Below are 26561 nucleotides of genomic sequence, written 5' to 3' on the forward strand. Positions count from 1 at the left end.
GCTAAGTTCAGAAGACAGGCAGCTTTCCTATGTTCTAACAGGGACACTGCTCCAAGCAGTGAGAATACTATGTCACACCGCTTGCCACATGTGCGGTATGTTAATAAAAATTCATTTAAGAAAGTATTGGCCAGAATCACAATCCACAGGAATTGGCCAGTTCCATGGGGCAAAGTGGCAAGCTGAACTGCCTATGTGACACTACAGCCTGGGGGAAACTTGGTAGCGGCAGTACTTTTTAAAACACAAGCTTACAAGCTTACTCTCATTTTGTAGTATGCTGTGTGGTGCATGAGGATTTCTGGGCAAGAAATATTTTTTTTTTTTAATCACATGGCAACGGTAACAACCGCCCCTAAAAAAAAAAATGTAACTGCAATGGAACTTTTGGTAAAATACTCTCAGTCACAAGCAGCACTCTGGAGTATGCTGTGCAACATATTTGGCTCAAGTACACTTAGGATTGCTAGACCCGATTGGAAAGTCTCAGAAAGAACCTCATCAGCTGAAGCATGTTCTGCTGTGACATGTTCTTTTTTCAGAAGACAACATTCATCTTCATGGTGTCAGCTACACAAGGCCTCTGCTGGAACACATATGCTCACATAAGGCCACTGAAAATACCGTAAGAGGACAGAACACAAGGAGGCACTTAGGTTTGCAAGTACTTCTATCCGTCACCAAATGCTTACTGATTAAGATGAGGCACGCTGTAAGAAGTCACGAAGAAAGTAAAAATAAACTGGTGCTATATGAAAGCGCTTCAAGAACAGGTAAGGTACCTACATGTAACATCTGGTTAGTGAAGATAAGAAATACAAGTTTAGCTTGCTCCCCCTTCCCACATCAGAATTTCAAGAGGACCGTATCATAGTGCTCTGTGCTTTGCCATGGCTCCAAGACGTACATACAATGCAATAGAGTGAAACTGTGTACTGTGCCATTCACTAATTCCTCATCACTAGACTTCTGCCTGCATTAGTACTTCCTGCCAGATATGTCTGAAGCTCCCAATCTAAGTATTTTTAAAGCACCTCCCAGTCAAACCCCATGCAAAGATTTATACTTGAACAGGAAGTATGTTACACGCAGGAATCCTAGCTTCAAACAGATGATTCCAACAAGGGATTTATGGGATTTCTAACCAACAATAGACCTGAGAAATCATAAGTCAGCTATGGTATCACAGTCTTCATAATGAAGTTCGATGTGAAAAGTTTCTTCCCCCCTTAAATTACTGCCACAGTCTAACAATTGCAACAATTTCACTGAAGTTTGGACTTTGAATTCTGAAGGTGGAATGAATGTTCTAGGATAATATACATGTTTGTAAAAGGTCAAATTTATCACTTTACAGGTAACTTAGACATAGGTCTGCTATAAAATTACAACTCGAGTCAACTTGAAGCTACACTGGAATAGATTAAGCCTGAATTTCTGCAGAAATTGGCAATAATGTGTTCAGCAGCAGCTTTTAGCCACATATCAAGAAGTCTGACAGGATCTGGATTTCTCTACTCCTGCTGTAAACTTCTAGTTAAAAAAAAACAAAACAACACACAAAAGTTACTCAAATAAAAATGTCTTTTTGCACATCACTGTAACATAAGCTGCTTGAGGTTGTCGTGAAGGATGGTATCCTTAACATCACGGAAAACTAGCCGGATGTTTTCTGTGTTAATAGCAGTGGTGAAGTGGTGGTAGAGGGGCTTCTGCTGCTGGTCCCGGCGTTTAGTACGAAAACAATCCACCAGGAATTTTTGGACATCTGTTAAGCAGTGGGGATTCCCTTCAAACTCTGGAAAATAGTCTTTGATGCTCACTTTTTGTACTTTTTCCTCAAGCAAGTCCGTCTTATTTAAGAAGAGAATGATTGAGACGTTGCTGAAAACCCGGTTGTTGACTATTGTTTCAAAAATGTTCAGGGATTCTGTAAGGCGATTTGTTTGCCGATCCTCCATAAGCACTTGGTCAAATTCACTTGAGGAAACAAGGAAGAGTATTGATGTGACACTGTCGAAACATTCGAACCACCGTTTCCGTTCTGACCTTTGGCCACCTACATCAACCATTTTGAAAGGAACATTTTTTATTTCAAAGTCGTACTCATGAATCCCTTTTGTGGGTCTTCGTGCCAGCAGTATATCTTGCTGTGAGGGAAGATAATCCTAAGGAAAAAAAAAAAAGAAGAAAAAAAAAAAAAGGAGAGTTTGCCGATTAGGATAGAAGTCATAGGCATGGTGATCACAGCTGACTTGCAATCAAGATAAAAGCTTGCAGAGGAATAGCACAAGGTTTTCAATAAACATACACATGTATGTATATTTATATGCTAACACTGAAGCATTTTGGAAAGATCTAGAGTCCAAGGCAGGAAACACACGCAATATTAAATCAAAACATGTATCCCAGAGAACTGAAGCTTTCCATTTGCCACATAACAAGGATCCATAAACAATCTGAGAGGTGTACCATCAATTCCTCATGCCAGTTTCCCTCATTCTGGATTACTTTATGCTTCATTCACCCTCTTCCCACAAAGCTGGGAAACATGCTGGCTGCCAACACTGCAATGCAGCAAACGGGGTCTAAAACAGGTTTCTCAAATCAGTAACCACGGTAGTATCCCATTCTAACTATGTGCACTCAGTTCCTCCCATGTTCTCCTGCATACTGCACAACTGCTCCTAGAAAAAAGAGCTGCTCCACTAACTAATTTTTAAGGCAACCAGAAAAGCAAAACCTAAGCAACTTGCTGCATTTGTGCCACGGATGTTTTGCACCCAGCTGTATTGGTCCAAAAAGCCTCTTCAATTAGCTGCGTGCCACACCTGTGCAGCCTTATTTTGTCCAAAAACATTCTGTGCAATTAGTAGAACAGGCAAAGAAACAGGCAGCTGAGGACAGCAGCGCCTTCCCAGCAGTACAGCCTAGGAGGGCACCCAAGACAGCTACACCCTGAAGCTCTCCAGGCTGCCTTTTGCCCCAGAATTAAATAAGCAGGGTAAGGGCGTTTTTACTATTTTTTTTTGACTGTTACATGAACAGTCATCATCAACGGATGCAAATGCTACCAGGAAGAGGAATTCTTATTAGTCACCTTTCAACAGCATGAAATTCAAAACTCATATTGGGGATTTCTTAATTCTTAGAATTACACTTTTGCATATGGTCCAAGTCTTTCTGCTATTTAAAAAGTGCATCTATAACAGACAGCTGGCTGACGCTGAAGTTTAAAGCTTTGTTGTTCACTTATTATGGAAACTCTTACATTCTTCCAGCATTTCTCACAACTTCAGAGAGAACAACTTAGGTTTCAGAACTGGAATTTTAGTCCCCTCTTAGCGAATTATGTACAATCTTCCTTTGACAGTGCCAGCTACCAGATTTGGAGCTTTTATAAAGATGTACAAGACTATGGTCCAGAAAGTCTGATTCAACTAGTAAGCTGGGGTGGAGGGGACACAAAAACACAACTACATAGCTATTCAAATACTGATATTCCAAGTTTAAGGCAGCTGCAGAAGTTTGATCCACAGCCTTTAAGAAAGCAATTTTAAAAATGATGAAGTGAGCGTAATGTTCCAAAAACTCAAGGACCACTTTGCTTTACTATGCAAGCTCAAAAGTGAAACTAGCTAGAGAGAGACTGTTTTGTTTGAAGTTCCTGGTTTCTTTATTCGAGCTGCCCATGACTAAGGCATCGATTTTTATCATGGCACGAATTACAGAGCAGCTCTCTGAAGCACAGGCTCCCCACCCTGCACTTTTTGCTGCAGTACTATTACACATCCAAAACCTGCACCACCTAAATCTGCAGGGGAGTTGAACTGCTAAAGCAGTTCTCTAAGTTCTCTCCAAACTGAACAACAGGCACGTGCTGCCACCCCCTTGTCTGATTAAAAGAAGCAACTTTAAAGGGTAATAAGATTTTGTTACATTTATCTTGGGTCTCTTCTACCAAAAATTGTTTCAAGGAGAACAACTGGTGGAATAGAGCACTGACTATATCAAATGTCAGTGGGCACATGCAAAGGGATTTTGAGCAAATCTGACTGTTAACAATTAGGCAAGAGAATGTCACAGATTTAACACTTACTCCATCTTTCAAACAGGAACGTATACATTTCTGTTATTCAGGAAATTAGTCTCAAGTTCTCAGAACAAAATCAGAAAGTTTGCTAAAGTAAGTAAATAAATAAAATCAATTAATATAATAGGCAAAGCCATATATACCTTCAATATTGAAACAAGAGCACAAAGCAAACCCTTCTGGGAGTTCGCCTTTAATGTTTATTCGGTAAAGCTTTCAAGAACAAGGAGCTCATCTGTAGAATTCCTGACAAATTCCCTCTCGAGTATTACTTATTTAAAGTTCCTCTCACACTTGCAACCACAATTAAAATCCTTTCAAGTGCTTTCAAGTTCTACATGCACAGAAGACCTACCATGTTTTATACCAGATAATGGCTACCCTGATGCAACAGTCTGCAAATGAGCGCACTGGAAGTCAAGTGCTTGGTATACAGCCATCATCTGGCTACAGGAAACTAAATACAACTCCTAAGAAATCTCCCGGTATTTTAGTTATCTTTTTGAAGGATGATTGTGTATTCTCCCTCATGCCCAGATCCTTGGAATACTAGCAGCTTGCCACTGTAGCAATTATGAACTAGCCCGTTTCTCACTGCTGATCCCATTCTCCGTATCTGAAGACCGCAACATTAGGTGAATATTTTCCTTGGATAGTGCCAAGTATTATTTTCAAAGTCCTTTCAATGTTTTGCCATTATCAATCAGTACTTTTCCTGCAAGCATCCCCAAGCACACTCTCCTTTTCTACACTTCGCCCAATCTTCCATGTTGGCTGTTTTCTTTTTCACCTTCTTCCATATTTTTTGGGGGGGGGCAGGGGGCGAGCAGGGGGAAGGTTTGTTGTTTTTTTGGTTTATTTTCTGTGCAGCTCTTCCTAAGGATACATATTGATTCAGAAGATGTGCTTTCTTCCTGAATTATGTCATTCCTCAAATTCACTGCAGTCTGTTTTCTTTTAAAGGACTTCTGGTTACCAGGTAGCAACTTTGGCTATCACATCACTGTTTGCCTAGTTAAAATTAGAATCTAAGGCATGAATAAGATCCAATCACAACATGGAAAGCAATGTCTCTCTCTGAGATATTTTGAATGCATATAGTCTGTACTGGCAGTTGAAATAACAACAAACAGTTGCAAGGAATCCAGCCGATCCCATGTGTATATGTCAGCCAACTACTCTTATTTTGCTGATCTGATTAAATCTGAACATTAAGTTCTTTTCCCTATGCATTATTATCATCAGCCTCCTTTTAGCAAGAGGCACATGAGCTCCCTTTCAGCAAGAGGCACATGAATTCCAGGTCTATCTGTTTATAAGCAGTTTAGTTGCAGGCCAGCCCAGTTGTGTCAGATAACAGGTAAGAACAGTAAAATACTCCTATTAATACAGTTTGGGGAAACAATCATTAGACAAATCTTGCATATAGATAACAATAAACCAGAAGACCCTATCAAATCTTTCACTGAGTAACAAAACTTAGCCAGCACTTTTTCCACAAAGACCTAACATTTTCTATGACAGCAGATCTTTAAGCATCCCTCTGTATCTCAACACCATTTGGCCTAACTTTAAATTGGAAAAGCTGTAATTCAGAGCTCAGTGTTCCCACAGCAACATCAGACCTACAATAAGTGTATGTGTGTGTATACAAAAATGTAAAAAAAATTAGTGACTTCAAGTTTCACGCTTTAATCAAAGAATGGACCAAGGTTTCTAAATAAAGAACTTTGAAAAGCAGCTGCAAAAATATTTACCCAAATGACTGAAAGTGTGTGGGGAAAAAAACCCCACAAACACCTTCCAAACTAAAGCAGCATTGGATTCAAAGACCATGAGAAATCCACCGTCAGCAGAAAGTTTAGCAGTTCATTAAAGTGAGTGCAGTTCTCATATTGCCTTACAACGCAAGACCAAATCAAAATTCAGAGAGTGAGTGCTGGATTTGTCAAGCAAGATATCTGGGAAGCGTATGCATTCTGCAAGATGGTCACCAGTGCTCTACTTAGAAAAATGACAGTTCAAAGGAGAAAAATAGTGTGGCTTAAAATTAAATTTTTATCTGTTAAAGAGAAAAAGAAAAATTAAATTAAGCATGATGTAACAGGATTCAATTGAAGTGGTTTGGATTCCTTCATCATTTGTTAGCCACCAGCTGGAAATGACCATGGAGAAACTGCCTCCCCATGGAGTTGAAGCTAGCATCCCATTTTAAAGGCAGTTTTTCCGCATGTCATTTCTGCAATACACGACTAATGAGCATTGGCGTACAACTTCATTATTCAAGCAGTAACCAACATTTCTATCAAAAAGTATTCTACAGAAGTTTCAGCTTTTTTCCCAGAGAAAACAGATTTTATTCTGTACCAAGTTCATTTATTTTGAAGTAGATACTACAGAAGGGTACCACTGATCTGTGCACTGATTTAACTTAAGTCTTCCTAACTGAATATGTAAAAACAAAAGCAGTCATTTTTGGGTATCAATTAGTGTTGAAGTGCTACTTTAACAGTCTTCTGACTGGACAAGCATTTGTAACTTGGTTTTTGCTCAATTTCTACAGGATTTCTATTTACAGAAAGTCTCTTGGCCCTTGCATTGCCTTGTGTTTTTGACATGTCAGTGATGAACTGCTGAGATAATGGGATAGTCAAAGTTAACTAAAGTTACTGGAGTAGACACTAATTACATTTCATCTGTTTAAAACCCAGAGATCACAAAGACTACTTAAAACTCAACAACAACAATTAAAAAAAAAGTAAAAAGAACTTACTTGTTCTCCAAGTTTATCCAAGTTGTCCAAGAAATACTTTACAGATTCCCCCTAAAAAAAAAAGCAGTTATTTAAATAAGTGGCACACTTGATCCCAATAGTTTACATTCTTAAGTCCACTTAATTTACCGAAATATAGATTTAAGTGTTTTAAGCATTAATCACTATCATTTCTTTAAGCAGCTACCCTAAGAACAAAACTGATGTTTTATTTTAGGCCAGTTAATATTTAAGCTTAAAAGCATAGGTAAGCACATTTATAATAGTTAAATTCTTTCCAAGTTTAGAATTGCTAAATAAATCCTACAGTGTTATCCACAGGGAGTATCAACGAAGCAACCACAGCTTCATTATGAAAAGATACATTCAATTCTTCTAACCTTTTGAAGAGTCTGCACATACAGGCATTCAGGTACAGGGAGTAATCACTGGAGATGAGTTAATTTATAACTGCATTGCCATACAATCCCATTCATACAGGTACTTCCCCTGAGCACAGCAAATGACTAGCAGAATGGAGGATGAGAAACCACAACAGATGAAGCATTTTACTAAAGTTTCCTATCAGAGACCAAGTTGGACAAGAACTCCTCACTCTCGGAGTAACAAACAGAGCTAGCTCTGTGCTGCCATACTCCATGATATCACATCTACTATACAGGTTATCTTCCAGATTCAAGCCATCGCTGTCCTTGCAAATAGTAACTGCAGTTTTTAATCCCTCCAGTAATGCAGAACTAAAGATTTTATTGTAAACTTGAAATACAGTCAGCTCTCCAGAACTCCATTAGGGTGCTGGGATTAAGGAAGAACTCTTAAAAGGATGCTGCGGAACCTGAGTTCACATGCACGGGTAATGTACTGATTGAATTTACTGCAAAAGAGTGTAGTACGTTTTCTAGTATTCTCAGCATCATCACATAAGCAGAAACATGCTTTCTTTTGAAAGCTCTTGATTACCAAGCTGTAACTTATTTACTTTATAGTAAATACAGAAAAGAAGCCATCTGTGTTTTCACTCTGTGGAAGAGCAAGAATTGTGACTGTATTTTCTTGACAAGAAATTCAAGAAGCATCCAAGGCTGAGGTGACTACATCTAAGGCAGACAAGTGGATTAGGACAGGAGTTACACCCTGATAATAACCCCCCCTCACTTGAATTTGAACTCTACAAAGTTATCTAGGAAGAATATCAAACCTCAATACTAAACTGTGTCATCTAAGCAGCAGTAAAGTAGGGTAGGGTAAATAACAGTCCCAAGAGGGTTCTGACAGACACATAAACCAGGTACCTTTTCAAGTTTTCCAGGTACTAAAAAAAAGTTACGCAATACAAGTAGATACCACACCTTTAAGTGTGCAATTTGAACATCAACTTTTAATTAGGCAAGAGTGGGACTCTGGTTGAAACACGCCTTGTGCTCGACACACCTGCAGAGAAAGGGTCCAGCACAGTTCTACTACCTTATTTTACCTTCCATTTGGCTTAACATTACCAATTTTCTCTAGGGTGACAAACTGCAACAGTAACACTAACCATTTTAAAGCCTGGCCGCACACAGCAGCAACTGCTTGCAATGACATCAGTATTTTACACCTACATCTTTTTCAGCACTTCAGAAATCCATTCTCGCCTCAATCCTGTAAGAAAAGTGTATGGGGAAGAGCATTCCTATTTCACAGAAAATAAAAATACAAAACCTGGATGCACAGATCCATCAAGCTTCACAAGCAGGAGTAACAGGATCAGAATTCAGGCCTTCCAAGTACTAAGACCACTGTCTGTAGCTGAATATTAAGACAAAATAAAGTTTAAGGTCAGACTTAGTTTCCTTTTTAGGTCCTAGTAGGAGCTGGCAACCCTCCGTCCCCCACAGGACTACATAAAAATCAGCCAGATTTCAGACTCATTAAGTGGAGGTATTTATTCTAGAATACCTGGGCCTCAGAGGCTGTTAAGTATGCGTGTGTGTGTGTATGTGTGTGTGCGCACGCATACATGTATTTTAATCTTAGACAGCTCTTTTTTATACTACTTATGGCAATGCCTACTCCCTAAATAAGCATTAACTCTGCAGTACTGGAATGCATGAGTTACTACCTCTTCTTTAAGTCCCAGGGCTTATTGCTACTGCAATGGATTGAGCAGTTGGAGCAGACAAGTAAGCCACAGCCTGTAAAGGTCACAAAACACCCCCAGAAGCAGCTTCCCAAAAGAGGGGATTTCCTGAAAACATGAATGCAAAATACATTGGTCTGCAGCAACAGCAACTCTCTAGAGCCACATATCCAACAGTAAAGTAACTGCCAGAAAGCACACCAAGAAGACTGCTTAGCTTTCTGAGCTGCTGCGTATCAAAGTCAATGGCAGACAAATATCAAGGTGGCCATTCTAAAACTCAAGAGATTGAACTATAAAAACAATCAGTTACAGGCATAATACAGTTAATAAAGCAGTGACATACCAGTTTCCCTCCTCCACATCTTTGGCTCAGACTCTGGGTTCTTCCCTTATGAAAATCTATTTAGGCAACTAATACGACACCCCAAGCAAGTGCCATCAACATGACTCAACTCTGTGTTTAAGGATAAAAGTTGCTTAGTCATTGGCTTTTATCAATTTGCATGGCATCAAGAACTTAACAACACCTTCAAATTCGTCATCTGTTCTTCCATCATGTTCCAGACACCCCTCCACATCACACAGCTACAAGCCAGTGCCTCAACTAGTGGCAGTTTTCGATCTGACCTGGACATCTTCATTTTAGCAGGCTAAGCTCTGCAAACTACAGATACTCTTGAACAGCAAACTACTACGACTAACAGATTGTTATCAGAATGCACTACTGTAGAACTGAAGAGTTTTGACCCATTTTAAACAAGCCTCAAAAAGGCAGCATTATAAAGCAACCAAGCAAGGCTTCCGATCCTTTTCCAAAGGGGTGAGCCTATGTATTGTATGCAATAACGAACAGAAACCCACTGAAAAACCCACCACACAACAACTAAGGAAAGCCTTAATGCCAGCAATTGTTAAAACTGAGTAAGAAAACAATCTATTCACAACCTTGTACAACAGCTCCAAAGACAGCTTCTGTGCTAGGCTACTTTTTCTTGATATTAGATACACAACTAGATCTCACTCTGTAAATCTATGACAGTGGCTATATTTAAATGGCTGTGTTCAACAGACAGTTGTTGCATTCTAAAATTTCCCTTTAGACAAACTGTAAACTCTCTGGTTTACCCGAGATGACTAGAAAAAAAACCTGGGTTTCCCCACTCTGCCCCAGTAACTCCAGTGTGGCTCACCACGTCCAGCCCCTGCCACGTGGCTGTTACAGCAGTTAATCTGCTTGCCATCATGCCACAAAGGACCCATGTCAAGGACAAAATCAATAGCAGACTGAGAAACTGCAGGATCTGCCCCCACTAAAAAACTCTATCATTCTCCATTACACTCCCCTTTGTCTTCACACCCACGTTCTGTAAGCACATACAATGGAAATTTAAATTAAAGGTCTAGTTAAAAAAATATAATGATGTGAAGGTCTTAAATTAGTCACAGGTGAACTCTTGCATTTTTTTAAATGCAGGTGAACCCTTTAAAGCAATTTTTACGGTTGAGCTGTTCTGAACTGCAAACTTCTGAAGTGTGGTTGAAGGTCACCAATGATCTGTTACCCTGCAGGAACCATACCATTGAGCCTTACTGATCCACTGCTCGCTTCCTTCTGCTTAACTTAAACCACAGGCCCAAAGATGCCAATAGAAGTGACAAAGTCAAACGCAGGCTTGAGCGCATTTCTCATACGCGTGTTGACATACTGCAATAAAGCGAACTTCTTGAACGCACATTAGTACAACAGAATGAATGGCCTACACATTAGCTTCAAAGATCTTCCAGTGTTAGGTGACTGCGCTTTTGCTCTTTTAACACAGTATTAAAATAAATCATATCAGAATATCAGATTTAAGCAATCACTTTGATTCCATGTAGAAGATGCCCTTTTTTATTCAGATGGAGTATACACATCTCAGCTGCAGCCCTTCAGCCTCCTCCTGATTCAGAAATGCATGTAAACCACAGGAAGTTGACTGTTAAATAACTTTATTCATAACTGTCAAGTACTCCATTTTCAGAAAGGTTTGATTCAAAACAGCTTGTGTGCCTCCTGGAGTCTTGTGATCCTTACTGAAAAAAGCCAAACCAAGTCACTTCATCATGAACATACGAGTGATTTACAAGAAAACACAATTAAATCATATTCTTATCAAGGTACTTGATGTTACAACAACAGCTTCCCTTACAACACTGCATTTATTTTAACTAGTCTTGCTCATGCCTGGACAATGAAATACCTCAAGTTTTATGTAATGCACTCTTTCTGCAAAGACAGGATTACAGCACATATTGGTCATTTACCTGTAAGACAATAGTGTATTGTAGCTGCTCATGTGCCCTTCTGAAGTAAACCAGATCAGTTATCTTTTATAAACAAAACATGGCACAGAGAAAGATTACTGTCTAAAATGTTGCTAGTTAGTGCCTAAAGCAAAGTAACCACAAAAATATTTTTGGGGAGGAAAGGGAAAAAAAAAAAAAAAAAGACTACATGAAATACACAACAGATGAACACATCTTTTAAACCCAGGAAGTGGCATCAATTTATTTGGTTTCCATGAAAACAATGTCAGCAATCTAAATATGATTTGTTGAAACCTTAGCATAGCCAAATGGCTTTTTAGCTGTTCCAGGGGAACACAGACACTACATTTTTTCCAATAGCAATCACTTAAAAAAAATAAAAGAGAGAGAAAGCATCAAATAAAGATTTAGTCAACACAAGGTTTAAAGAAAGAAATTCATCAAACCATCTATATTTGGCTGCAAGTTCAGTGGAACATACTGAACTGACAAGACTTATTAAGTATCTGAAAGAATAAATCAGATGTTTAAAGAAAATATGAGATGTAACTTAGTAACTCTAGGTTAGAATTATAGGAACCACCAAACATTTTCCCTTCCTGACCTTACTTGAATTTCAGGGGGAAAAGAAACAAAGATTTCCTATTTTATTTAATAGAAAACCTACAAAACCACAAACAAACAAAAACAACAAAAAAGCTTTTTTTAAAAGCCTAGTTTAGAATAAGAACAGGTAACGACAATGTTCTTGGGCTGGCATCTACAGGCCTAAACAACGCAAACGAAACCATCCATAACATGGGAAAAGCAGCTTGAAGGAAGAAAGATGATGGAGCCTTAATAACCAGAGCCTTAAAATTCTGCATCTTACAACACCCTAGTAAGCCTTATAGCATGCACTTCATTATGTATAGTTTTTTTCTGTTAGAGCCTTAATCCAGATAAATCCATATCCGAGGATTTTGGCAAAGAATCCAGAGAAAATAATCTCTAACCTTTATTGACACCCCACCCCAAGCTGATTCAGAAGACTGACTGCAAATCAATACTGCTGCTACTCAAGTTTCACCAGACATCTTCTGAAATTTCAGTAGTAAGCACACAGATAATTAATGGAGAAATGTTTTAGTCAAATCAATGCAGATCTCCTAGTGGGAGAGGTATTAGAGAGTATTACAACCTCCTCCCCCTCCCACCCAAACGAGGGATGTCTGTGACATTACACAAAAGAGATGATCCTGGTGATACATTTATGCCGTGAATGCACCTAACCCTAATTATATTATTGAGCTCAAATCCACAACTGTCTTGATCATTAGACCAGAAAAGTTGAACCAAGTCTTTATGGAGAGATTGAATTGGTTTGGTTTCTTTTACTGGCCTCAGACTGGGAGGCAGATAAAATAATCTTGGTTCCTTCACAGCTTTCAGGTTTCTACAAATTGGCTTCTCTCACCAGTCACTCCTCCCAGTGCTTTCTAATGAGGATTCCTCTTTCAAACATGCTCCAGTCAACAGAATAGGACAAAACTTCTACACATTCATACCTGCACCTTGTTTATTCAAAAACTAAATTTAAAAAAAACAGATACCTTTCCTATTTTATAGCAGCAATTCAGCAACTTGCTTGGTATCTCCTAAGGTGAGAGGAAACAATTTGTTTCCCAATTGCCACTCCTATGCTCTAATGCTTGATACAGTGCAATCTGTTTACGCAGCAATTTTATTAGCAGTGTTTTGGGAGTTTACAATAAGCATGTACAGTAAATAATTTTTAATAAGGGTGCTAAAGGTATTTAGGGAAAAGTGTCGAGGTAAGCAACAGTATATTTACTTACCACACTGCAAGTCTGGATCAAAATATTTGAGAGTGTGCTAACACAAAACACATTTCCTGGAGAGAAGTATGTTTCCTTTCTCTCAAGTGTTAATTATGGCCAAAGTTATGTTAAAACCAGCATAAACTGGCACTCCCACCAAAACAGCAGTCCCAATTTATGCCCACATGAGCATTACTGCAGCCATGTGCAGACCAGCCAACTGTTCTGTGTTAAACTGATCCCTCCCTCGCTCCCTAAGAAGGAATGGCAAAGTGCTTTAAAATGGCACTGCTGCCAGTGGAAGCATTAATGGACCAACCTTAAAGGGGCTAAAGCACAGATACTGTATGTCAAGATTAGACATTTCAGGATCTCCTAGCCTCTTTCTCTCCAGCTCAACTATTTGAATAGTCATTTAAATCTGACCTGCCCATTTTCAAAGATAAAATTTAAGTACATTGGAATCAACTGCCACTTCTTTGTAAGACTGGGGAGTTTCAGACATAGGCTACATTTGCTTATACAGAAGTACAAAATAATCCTGTTCTTCACCAGTACGCATCACAGATGCGTCACAGGTCATCCTACCTCTGAGAGCACTATCCTATTTCCTCTTTTCAGCACTTCCTGCATGCAGCTCGAGTTGTATTTGACTTTTTTCAAAGCAATCAGAACCTGCATCACATGGTATAGAAGTGAAACCTGTCTTGCATTCTGTCACACAAACTGAGTATCTGTCCTAAAAAAAGGAAAGGTTGAAGTCCTGACTCACAGAAATAATCTTCTGTAAAACCTTTTGGTAGCAGAGCAGGATTTGTATTCCGAACAGCTGGATCACACTGGGTGGAGGGTGCTCAATAGCATGAAGCTACAAAGGCACCAAGAAAGGGAGGAGTCACACTAAGTTTATTTCATGACTGACATTTTTATCTTGCATAATGGCATTAACAAAGAATGGTGAAGAGGTTTAAGAAGGGTCTTAACCCAATAATATCCCTTTAATCTATTATCCCCTATTTACCACGTAATCCAATTAATCCATAATTCTCAAAATGTGGATAACAAGTGGAGGAAGACAGAGCAAGCCAACTTGAGCTCTCGCACTACACCTGGCAGCATCTGCAAGCTGCTGGGTACCCAGGAGCATCTGCTACGGCTGCCATACCCAAACAGTTGTGCCGGAAAGAGGGGAGGTAAGCCAAGCCACATGCAAGTTGGTCTAGAACTAAATACGCCAAAGGAGGCTCCAGCCTCAGCCGTTTCTCCTTCTTGCACTGAATTCAGTTTTGCACTACCCTTCAAAGTGCCTCATTCACTTATGCAATTCAGACTCGGATTTTCTCTTATCAGTAGACCATCTCCACCGGTTCAGATATAACATGCTATCCCAATTAACTAAATGAAGACATGATTAAGCACTAATAAGAACTTAATCTGCATACTAGTACACCACAGAGCAAACTGTTCCAGTTTTGAATTACTTTCCTAAGAGGGAAGAAATTCAACTTCATTTTTCTTCGCTAGGTATCCCTCCCCTCTCCTGATGAAGGGATGCATTAGCCAGATTCTTAACAAAACTTGCTTAAAAATATGAAAATTCACTACAGCTTTTAGGCATGAAACAGCATTCCATTAAAGCCTACAGAACTACGATTTCTTCTGCGCAAGGCACTCTGTTATGATATTTCCAACTAATTCTGAAAGACCACTTGGAAACCAGGACGTGCCATATTCTATGAACAGCTGAGAATTTTAAGAAACTGCATAGCTTTGAGTAGTATGAAGTAATACTCCGTTTGTACAACTCAAGAGCAAAACCCAAAAGTCTGCTGAGACTCTTCCCCACAATTAAAAACCCCAGGAATACACAGCATTTATCCTGGTGTGTCATTTTTCTTAGGATCATCAATGCTCCCAAACAGGAATTAAACTCAAGTCTACTGCAGCCCCTTCTAAAGATCAGAGCCAGGTTAAGAAATGCAATAAATGGCATATGGGACACAACACGGGCAGAACCAGAGCATCTAATGAATATGCTTCTGTTTGCCAGAACCTGAACAGAAATTAATCCTTGAAAGCAAATTAGGATATGCTGTCCACGAGATCAGGTGCACTTTCTTTCTTCAAAGATCTTTTTACTCTCTCCCTCAGTATTTACAGTCCAAAATCCTCTTCCAGAAAGTTTACTTAGGAAAGACACCAATACTTTGCAAAAGATTTTCAAATTTCATTGATGAAACAAATCTTCCAAGTCACGGAACACACGCAGACCTAGAAGTCATATGAAAACATGCACTGACCAAGACGAAACAGCCACCTCCCAATTACTATTTACACTTTGGGAAGCATCTATATAAACTTCAGATGTTTTGCACACAAAACAGACTGGAACCAGACTGTAAACATTTGTTCTTCTTTCAGTGCACTGACCCACTGGCTCCATGACTTCATATGTTTGCAACTCAAACTGCATTTAATCTAACACTGAAGCAGTAGTGAGTCTGCAAATCTGCCATCCATCATTTAGAGCTTTACTTGCTTCCAAGTTGTACAAGACCAGCAAAGGCTCCCAAAAACATCACAAATATTTGGCATGTAGAAACAAATCAGCACTAAAACTGGTCATATTAAACTTTTAAGATACTTGAAAAGCCCGTTATTGCATACACTGTAAACTAAATCACAACATTTCAAAAGCAGAACCCTAAACTACATACCAATGCATGCACTGAAATATCCCTAGGATTCAATTTTAAAGTACATTTGGTTTCTATTTCAGCCTCATGAGAAATCCAGATGACCAAATGCTTTTTAGTTCCTTCCTCTGCCTCACCTAGCAGAATCCACTTCAATTAAGTTCTCATGCTGCTGTTTGCAAACAGTGACATACTAATATATCAGCTCTTGTTACAACCTATCTGACAAGATTCAGTGGTAATTTACTAGATGTTCTGAAAGATTTACATGTATCATTAGATGAACGTTAGTGTTTTTAAAAATTAGTAAAAGCTGTGTCTAAAGCACTCAAACTGTAAAGTACACAAGTCCCTAAACAGCAGCAATATCCAAGAGGCTGCAAACATTTCACATCACTTGTAGAATTTCATACTAGAAATTAACTAAAAATGGAAAAACTAGACATTAATTACTAGAGCAACTATATAACTGTTTGCTAGTGAAAACAGTTAAAGGTCCCAATATCATCCACATGTAAAATTTTAGTAGCTCACCCTGCACTGAGGTTTTTTTTTTTTTTTACACGCTATTCTGTGTAGATATTTTGAATTACAGATGGTGTCAGCGCACTGTGTTTCCTTGCCTGGAAATTCTGCATCCTCTTTATCTGGTCACCAGCAGGTGATCAAATACCATCACGTGCCCAGTGACAAGCGCTTCCAGGCAGTCTGCCGAGACTCCCATCAGTTTGTTTAAAATGATTTCTCTGGCATCATTAAACAAAAGAAAAAGAGTGGGATTATGCATTCCTGTACCTCTCACCCATAAAAAGAATTTGGGGTCTTTTCAGTTCCTTGGTTAAGTCACTGAAGAGGAGCATGACATTCCACTTATTTTAACTGAGGAGACTATAAAGTACTGGGAAAACACTTAAGGCACAAATGACCATGATGAAGTATGGTACAGTGAATTAACTGCTGCAAAAAGGCAGCTCACTGCCTATTATAGTCCAAAAATTTTCTTCTCTGAAGTAGTTGAGGTTGTCAGTTATTGTGATGATAAAGAATTCAGGGTGTTTTCTGTATTTAAAATTCCCCAACTTTTCCAGCTGTATTACCTGATGTTTCTTGTTAATGCAGACATGCAAGTGGAAAAGATTTTGGAAATAATTTAGGGTCTTCTTTAGCTGCTGAAATAGCCTTAAACATTTTCTTTACTCACCATTTAAATTCAACCCATCAAACTACTTTGGTTGTAAAGTACCAGTGTTGTAGAATATAAGGGTTAGCCTCCAGGATTATTCAGAGATTTTTGTTTAGAATAAATACATTTATTGTTTGAGGCTGCCGAGTTAACTAATATTGTGCTCTATGACCCATTTATTCACCTTTAAGTTACAAACAAAGGCTTCATATTCCAGAGCAATACAAGATACCACTTGGTATCAGCTAGACTCCATCAGCACTGTCAGTGATACAGCCTGCTGTTCTGCAAAAGGGCAGGCTCCGCACCTCCTGAATTTCTCAACTGATTTGTGGTAAATTTAGATACTTTAAAAAAAAAAGTGCTAGTACACACAATGCTGGTATGGAAATTATCTTGCTTTCTATGTGAAACACTAGTACAATTATTCTTTTGCTTTTCTTACATAGTGAGGTCAGCTGCTCTTACATTTTCTTAAGCAACTTCCTCAGCTACCACAAGCTAAAGTTTCCTACCACTTTGCTAGTTCTGCATAAGAGGTACAGCATGAACTCAGAACATATAAATAGCATTTATGATTAACTGAAGCTTAGGTCAATAAAGACAGACAAGAGAGTCATCCAAATACAACCTGAGTGTAGTATGTGCTCAGTGGGAGCAGACTTAACTAGGCTGTAAGGCTGACGTCTTGCTACAGTAAGCTCAAATTAGGGAACAGCAGCACAAATCAACACTGCCCCTGGCATCGCACCTTAATCCTAAAGGATCCCATATTTACATATGAAAAAGATCACTTTGTATTCTTTGCCTCAGGTGCAAAATTAATTTCACCTATATAGATGGAAGATCACAGCTGCATTCATACCACATGTTTTGCCAGCATGGAGATTTGCTGACAGCTATGAATACTGGGACTTTGTAGTGTAGATTGGGCTTATATTTAGTAAGGCATTCCTAAATGGACAGAGAATGGTGTAGCCACTGCTACATTTAAATTCTGTGAAGTAATGTAATGAGACAGTTCTACAGGTACTAACATGTAGTATCTTGCAGGTTAGTAGCCAGCAAGAAAATGGGCTCTGAATGAATGTTTGTACCAAAGTCTCATGTTACACTGTAAGCAGCAGAAGCAGCAAAAGCTCATCTAACACATTTGCGCCAATTTAAAAGAATCTGCTGAGAACAGGTTCACACATTGAAGATGTGTGAAAGGCTGAGAAAGACTCTTCCTCTGAAGTCTTTAGAGGTTGTTGGCATGCACAGCATATTCAGAAGAGCACTTATATTTTACCTTTAATCGATGCTCAGTTACAGAAATCCAAATTTTTGCAACAAGTAGGTCACCTTTTAGTCTTCTGCAACAAAGCGTTTAGGAAACTAAGGCACACAATTATCAACACGACATAGCTTGTTCAAGGATGAGTATGTATAGGAATACATCGCTCTGCTCCCACACTGTATTGTGAAAGTCCACATTTTAAAAGCAGCGGTTCCCCATTAACAGATATCTGGATCAAGTTTGAATTAAGAATTCCATCCTCATAGGTTGCTCTGAAACCACACCAAAAAGATACGCATGTACAAGCTAAGTGTAGTGCACCAGACTCCAAAAAGTTGCTAGCATTCTTGGTTGGAAGACAACTCGTCATGCTTCTGTGCGGCACGTGTGTGCTGGGATAACACATCCACATCAAGACAGCTCCCATTGAAAGACCTCTCAATCCAGAGTCACATCTGTGCTTAAAAATAATAGTAACAAAAAAATATAAAAAAGAAACCCAGTAACATTCAGAAAAAAGTACAGCAAAGATGTTCTTCAGTAAAACCAGACCAGCTTGCACTACAACACCAATTGGCAGTACAAGACCACTCCTCTCCAAACACTTCAATATTTTACTGCTAACAAGAAAAGTCAGCAGGCAGGGAAGGGAAGAATGGTGGAAAGTGAAGAAGCCAGTCCCACAAACAGCCTTTCAAGACACAGTAACTCAGAGAGGCTGAAACAGAAATCCTAATCCCAATTTAGAAAATGATAAAAAATGGCACTTTGTGTTAAATTAGGATAAAGGTTCACTTGATGATCATTCAGCTCAATTAAAATATTACAGTCAACCCCCATTACCAAAGCACTAGTATACACATTGAAGGGTTTCTGGCCACAAACCAAGAATAAGGAAACTCAAGCCTCTTAATTGTTTGACTCTAGTGTTAATCCCTATACGGAGCCTTATCAATACAAACTCAAAGCCAGCATTATCTTGTCATTGGGGCAGGAAAAACAGCAAATCTTCAAGAACTCTGAGTCTTTTCTGAGGATTTGAATGACTCATTGTTAAGTATAAATCTGTAGAGCACTTTTCTTTCCATAGTTATAGCAACAACCTTTGATAAATCCTTTTCACATAAAGACCAAAAGATGGCAAGTAGCTCTGACTTTTCCAAGGGCTTTAAGGAGTCATGCTCACTGTACACATGCCATCCTGTGATTTGATGTTTGGCAGACTTATTGCTTGGGGAGAGAGGAGAAAATAGTTTGTATTTCAATGCATACAAAGCAGCAGCTTTTTGTTTTTCCCCCAAAAAACTTAAGCAACATTCAGTGTAATTACAATGCCGTATTTAAATAAAGTAACTCTGAATTATATGATTCAGTGCCCAAATAGTCAGTGAACATGTTTACAGAAACACCAGGTGATTGGGTCTCATATCTGTAATGAAGAAGATTCTTCTATCAGTCTGAGAAACTTTCTACTGACAGTTTATGCACTCAAGCATGTCCTAGTAGAAGCACCACCTACACACTTCAAGCAGAAACAGAGCAGGACAACCAAACATCCAATCCCAGAACCAAGAGGAGATCCGGGAAAGGGAGGGGAGAAAGACATCTCTGCCCCCCAACTTAAGGGTGTGGGGAGTTTGCAGAGGATGAATACTGGGAGGAATATTAACACATTACAAAGAGCACAAGTTGTTGAAAGGCTTCTGAAGTTCAGTGTCACAAATATGGTGTAGATGCTTTTAATGAAGGACAGGTAAGATATTCTTTTTCCAGGTTCTACACTTGTATTTCAGAGATGTTGAAGTACTGACTTCACAACTGCCACACATAAGATGGGCATCCACACTTGAGAAAGAGGAAGACCTCAACATCTGGCAACCTAGTCTGGCTTCAAACACAACCAACCTCCACAGGATCTATCTCTATAATCAAACACATTTCAAGGACATGTTGCCTATGCACCTGAAAGAGTGGTAAATTTTGCTAATACTTTGCAGTGGCCATTTGAGGACTCATTATTTCCAGTAGAGCTAATTTAACGTTCTCATGCGTACAAGAGCCCCACCAACATTCATAGACAGAACCCAGAAAAGCCCAACCAGAATAAAACACAATCTTCCAGTAAACTAAACAACACTCTCCAAAATACTACTCTGCAACAGAAAAATGCTGCAGAGAAGCTACAGCAAAACTAGCACTAGAACTTCAAGCTGAACACGCCTTTTCCTGTCTTCTATAATCTGATCTAGCACTTGCAGACATGTCACAGAAGTAAACAGGATCCAGAGGTAAATGCATATCCTATCATCCTTACTGTATCATCTATGTCTGCAGTTCTACGCAGATGCAGACAGACTGAAGCGTCATCACTGCCCCTGCACATTGCAGGTTCGTGGCATAAAAAAAACCCCAACAGTCAGTGTAATTTCAGATAGATACTTTTCGCCCTACTTGCAAGTTCAACAATTGCTGGCAGCAAACATCCAAACCCACCCAAAAGTTATCTTTAACACGAACAAACCTTTAACACATTCAAAGCTTGTCATGCATCTGAGCACTCAGCTCTCATCCCACTTTTCCATTCTCAGAGAACTAGAAGACTCCTGGAGACTACTTCAAAACGCTTCTCTGTTAATGAGTCTCACAGCAAGTGCAAGAAATACAAGTTCACAGCAAACGCACTGAAGTGAGAGGCAGTATACAATGGTACTCTTACTCAGAAGTACTTTCCTTGGTGTTACTAGATACACAGCACCAGCACTAGACACTCCTCAGCTGCCAGTGCCTCAAAGCAAATCTCAAAGAGAACAGCAAACCTTTACAACCACATAATTGAATAGCTCATGAGTATAAATATAAAGGCTAGGAAATGTCTAGTTAAATTGGTTTGTGTGTTGTAGAATTAAGATAATGGATATGTTTATCCAAGTCATTTCAGAAGATTTTTACTGGAAATCAACTTGCAATGAGAAATCTGAAATGTTAATTAGATGTCAGAAAGCATTAGGCTGATTCAGACTAACTCTGTAACTAATCCATGTTAACCATCTCACTAGAGGCCGTAGGAGAAATGGTAGATGAAGGAGAGAAAGCTTCAGGATGACCAGAATCTTAAGTTACAGGAACTGACTAAGCTAGAGCCAAAACAGTCTTTAGTTAACCATGTTTGTGGAACTATCACCTGAATTACTTCAGTTTGTAATAAAATTTGAGGGATTATAATATTAACCACCTGTGAAGTATTGAAGTGGCATATATTGTACTAAGCTGTAATTAGCTCTTTCCAGTTTTAAAGCACTACACAAGCATGAACTAATGAATTTTCATAAATACTGTTGTTAGTGGCCAGAAGGCCCCTATTTTTATACCAAGGAAAATAAATCATATTTACTACCCCCATGACGACTTAAAATGAGGAAGAACACTCCAGTGAACTAGGCATGGAAATGCTGATTTCTAATTCCATTAAAATACAACCAAGTTCTCGTTTTTCCCTTCTCACACCGCTATAGAAAGACCACCTTGTTTCTTTAGGCTCCTAGCATCACCTCTGGCATTGTAAGTGAAAGATGATGGAGGAAAAAAAAAGCAAGAACAGCTCAATGATCTCTCACAAATGTACATATATCTTCAAGTTTTAACCATATACATGCAGAAACTTTCATCTTCAACCCCCTTTCTCTGTACTTCCTATCTGTCCAAGCTACAAATGGCTTCTAAACTACACACTCTTGCTTCCTTTCCTCCAGAATTTCTATCTTAATTTTGACAGCTTTCACTCCTTATCCATCACTGCTCTGTTCTTCATTTGCTCACTTCTACCTCTGCCCCAAAGTGTCCTATTCCCATGACAAACAATACTTTCCCAGCATTCCTGCCTGTGCTTTCTTAATATGAACCATGTTTTTCAGTGCGGTGTCAAACTCGGTCCCGTGAAAAAAGTTAAACTCACTCAACAGTCTGAAAAGGAGTATATACAGTCAAATAATACTCTTCTACCATGCTCAGTCCCAGCATTTTACACTTTTTTTTTTATGCCGCTTTTCCCTCTCTCCTACTCATCTAATGATTGCTGGTATCTCTCCTTTCATTACGTTTTTTGCCACAAGCAGCTGAACTGGAAGTAGAACAGTATTTTTTTCTTATTCCCCATTCTACAATGCTAACAATTTTCGGTCTTGAATCCTTACTTCAAGAGTCAGTACTTGACAGAACTGAACTGTCTGCGTCTCTTCCAACTTCCCCCTGCTCTATCTCCTGACTCGGGTATGCCTGTCACTCCCTCTTTAACCATTTATGCCTTCCTTCCATTTTACGGCACATACCTAAACTCTCTGACCCCTCTTCCACAAAGCCTGTCAGCAGGTACAGCAAAAATACATACTGCTTTCAGGAGTTTTCCGCCATTCTGCCACTCACATGGAGCTCTGTCATGATTTCGCTGGAAGCCTACTGGGGTAAAACCGAGACTTCACGCTTGGCCAGCACTGATCACATCGCCTGTACTCAATACGACGACATCACTCAGCTTTTATTTTTTTCATGTTTATAACTTGGCATAAATATCTCAGGCTGAGATTTTGAAAGGATTTAGGAAATAAAGCAATGTAAGTATAAATAAAGCAGTTACCTTACTTTTAAAAATTAGCATGAGGACAGTACTCAACTATTAAGAGCACTTAAAAAAATATTCTCGAGTTCTGCCTAAAACACAAACATGATCCATATGTATTTTTGCAGAGAACATTACACAGACTAAGGAATTCCCAAAAGAAAGCAATAGTTTTTTTTCTGTTGGATTCAGAAGAACACATTCTTCAAATCCTACTCAAAGCGAAACTCTGCACATGCTTCAGTTATGGAAAGAACCTACTTCTCAGAGACTCAAGATGACAGGATAGTAATAGCTCCCTTTTCCTTTGCCACTTAGCCTGAAGTCACTAAACACGCTTAATCAGAGACAAAACAATTTTTTTTAACGGATTTTAAAACAGATCACTCCAGCACAGCAATTACGTTACTAGAAGTCACATCTGCACCATAAGAGGATCTTGACTATAGCGGAGCAATTACCCTTTTACGATCACTTTGAAGGCAAAACGCAAGGAGCAACAGTCTCATTAGAAACTTAGTTACATAGCTCAGAACTAGGCTGGGCAGGTGACAGGCTACTCAAGCACCTGCCCATTCTGCAATCTCTAGAAGACATTCAGTGATCAGGGCAATACATATTTATAGAGTATTTACACAACCTATTTAAGTCAGAGTATTATGAATGGTTGTGTAATCATACTCAACAGGAGACACCATCAGCTATTGTTCAGATTCACACTAACACAAAGGTTATTTTTAAGACATAAAAACACAAAGCCACTTAGGTTTAAGAGACCTACAAGAACAGATTTAATCTATTTTAAGGTTCTCAGCCCCCACCCCCACAAAACCCTATGCCACTGGCATTTACTACAAAAGTCTATGAACCAATGAACAGCACATTTAATTTAAATTCTTGGTTTCCTTTTGCGACATTTGTGTGGAAACATAATGAAGGGACTTCAGCTGTCACAGACAGTTAAAGCTCCAGCTCAAGAATCAAGACATGTTTCTTTTTCCCTTCCAACCCCACTATTGAATTGTATACTCCATCCCAAGCCCACTATTAAATTGTATACTCCATCTTCAGCTGAGAACTTCAATATAACAAAAATCTCATTACATGAGTATTAACACAGACATTCAAAATTAAACAGGAAGTATACAGAGGGAATGTTTGCTGGATTGCTCAAATTGGAATAGAGAAGGGAGTGGTTTTTAAATTCTTCTCATTAACCCATGCATATCTTTTCTTTAAAATCACATTACTATTAAGTCTTCCTTTATTGCAAACCATTTTTTTGTTTGTTTTTTTAAGTCGATGCACTAGTTAACAAAGGGTGGAAATAATCATATGGTAAAAACACTACACAGCTACCAGCTTTGTTACAAAACATAAAAGCCCTCTATACCTCAGCTTTCTCACATATGAAATGAGGACAATTATGTCAGAAGCTCTTTATTAGTCTTGTTTTTAAAAAAAGGGAAGGGAAGAAGCTAAATGCATCTGTTTGCAATACCACAGTGTAACAGTCTACCATTCAAAAATGCTTAAGATCCATGAGGAGGCTGCTTGATCAGCGTTTTATGGAAAAGCAACACAGGAACAAGAATCATACGCGCTCAATTAAAAACACTGAAACACAAATCTTACCAGCTGGAATTCTCTGCGCCTGTCGTACGCGTGCTGGATACCACTATCCGCCCATAGAGCTCTTATGGCTGGAAGGTACTGTAAAAAAACTGCCGTCTCCACCATGCCTTGCACCACCGTGACTGACCGAGTATCAAAAGCCATCATCGTATCTCCATTACTCTGGTTAGCAGGATCTCCCCAAGGGATATGAAGTTTCTCTCTGGCATCAACGAGGACTCTCACACCTTTAACAACATGAAAGAGCACTGCAATTAGAGTTTCTCAGCATCTACTATTTCACTAGCCTACAAATCTGCAAAGATTCAAACAACGCACCTACTCTGTACAGTCAAAACTCAATAGGACTATCCACCCAGTAGGAAATCAGAGAGTTTCTGAAAAATTGACTCAAAGCACTACATTTTCAGGTAATAGCAAAACTTGGATATTTGCTGTCAGAAAAACATGGCCATCATCAACAGTATAATATCCATAGTACACGTTTAACTCTTGAAAAAGTGCTATTTTTAATTACTAAATCCCCAATCTGTGCTACCAAGCAAACTCTCTTACTTGGCACAAATACGAGACAAATGAAGTAAGTTTAAAAGCTTATTTCAGAATACTTTAAACCATCTGACGGCTTAATTTAAGGTTCCCTAGTCTTTGTATTCTTAAGAACTTGGTGTCTAGTTATATCAAATTGTAGAGAGTTATCCCTGCCTTTCACATTTGCAGAGATACGAAGACAACATTTACTAAAATCATAGCACTTTCTAAAAAATATGTTTTTACTGCTTAAGTGCAGAAGGCGTTGTATCACCTAGACTTCCCCCCACTTTTTTTGTTGTTGTTTTGGTAAATATTCTCTAGGAGAAACAGTATTTTAAACTTCTGTTATAAAGGACTTCAAAAAAACCCACTGTGCTCATACTGATAAGGGAAATGCAGGGAAATTAATTCTAGCACTAAATTTACTGATGAAAAAATAAAAAGAATATTCCAGAAAGAATAAGCAACTGTAAAGGCATGGGGAGAGGTATAAGGAAATTAAGATGTAGTAACAAACGACTGTATAACTACATACTTGTTCAATGCCAAAGTATTTTTTCAAGCTTCATTCTCTTTCCGTAGTTTTTCCTCTGTCAAAAGCAACGACTGCAGGAAAGCTGCCTCCAAGAAAGATCTGCAGTTCCTACATGTATGCTTTCACAGAGCAGAAAGTACCTTACTTATGAATAAGCTATAACCTGGTCAACGCACATGCTCGTGATTTCTACTGCTCTGCTATTTATAGTTTTTCCAGGCTTGGTTCGTAAACAGTTTTGTAAAACTATTCTCTTTAAGAACCACTGGACCTCAGCCTTCTTCAAGAGCGGGGCCAAGGTCTGACACCGCTCTGCTGTTTTGAGAAACTTAGTTAAGACTTTGTCCAACTATTACACAGTCCAAACCGAAAATCTGACGAGCGATTTAGATAAGAGAGGAAATAAGTAAGGATGACCACTTAAGTAAGGATGACAGCAGTGAAATCAAGAGCCCGCTCCTAAACCGTGTGGGGAGGTTTTGGCAATGCATCTATGAAAAGTGGCTCTGGTTTCTGTTAATTGATGTGTCAGCCTAGTTTCCAACACGATGGCAACGTTTCTTCCACCAAAGCGAAACGCAGAGCGCGCTTCCTCCTCGGGCACAGGACGCGTCTCATCCTCACCCACTTTCAGGTGCATCTTCCCCCCCATCCACTGTCGCTCACGACTGCGATCGCCTTACCAGGAAATGGCAAAGCTCGGGACCTTACGGACTCAAGCCGCTGCTCCCGGGGCGAGGGCTGAAGCCGCCCTCCGCAGCACCACGGGCCGCAGCCGGGCCAGCGCCCACCGCGGGGGACGCCCCGTCACGGCACGGGTGACATCCCACGGGCCCGGAGCGGGGGCTGCTCCTCCTCGGCGGGAGGAAGGGTGAGGCGCCCGAAACGAAAGCGGGAGGAGGCACCGACCCCGCGGCTCTCACCGGCCCGAGGGGAACCCACACCCACACCGACCCGAGGCGGCGGCCCCCC

At 39.4% G+C, this 26561-nt stretch overlaps 1 protein-coding gene across 1 annotated transcript in view; it reads right to left on the reverse strand.

Moving 5' to 3' along the window:
- Window positions 1-362: 362 nt before the first annotated feature.
- The window catches only part of GNA13 (guanine nucleotide binding protein (G protein), alpha 13), a 26604-nt gene continuing 405 nt past the window's right edge, over window positions 363-26561 (reverse strand). The window contains exons 2-4 of the mRNA XM_010578594.1: window positions 24521-24747; window positions 6867-6917; window positions 363-2168 (exon numbers count right to left, since the gene is read on the reverse strand). Coding sequence (XP_010576896.1) covers window positions 1596-2168; window positions 6867-6917; window positions 24521-24747 — 851 coding nt within the window. The 3' untranslated portion in view covers window positions 363-1595. The remainder of the gene's footprint in view (window positions 2169-6866; window positions 6918-24520; window positions 24748-26561) is intronic.

This window comes from Haliaeetus leucocephalus, unplaced genomic scaffold (assembly GCF_000737465.1).
Source record: "Haliaeetus leucocephalus isolate CR32 unplaced genomic scaffold, Haliaeetus_leucocephalus-4.0 Scaffold646, whole genome shotgun sequence".
NCBI classification, from domain to species: Eukaryota; Metazoa; Chordata; class Aves; order Accipitriformes; family Accipitridae; genus Haliaeetus; species Haliaeetus leucocephalus.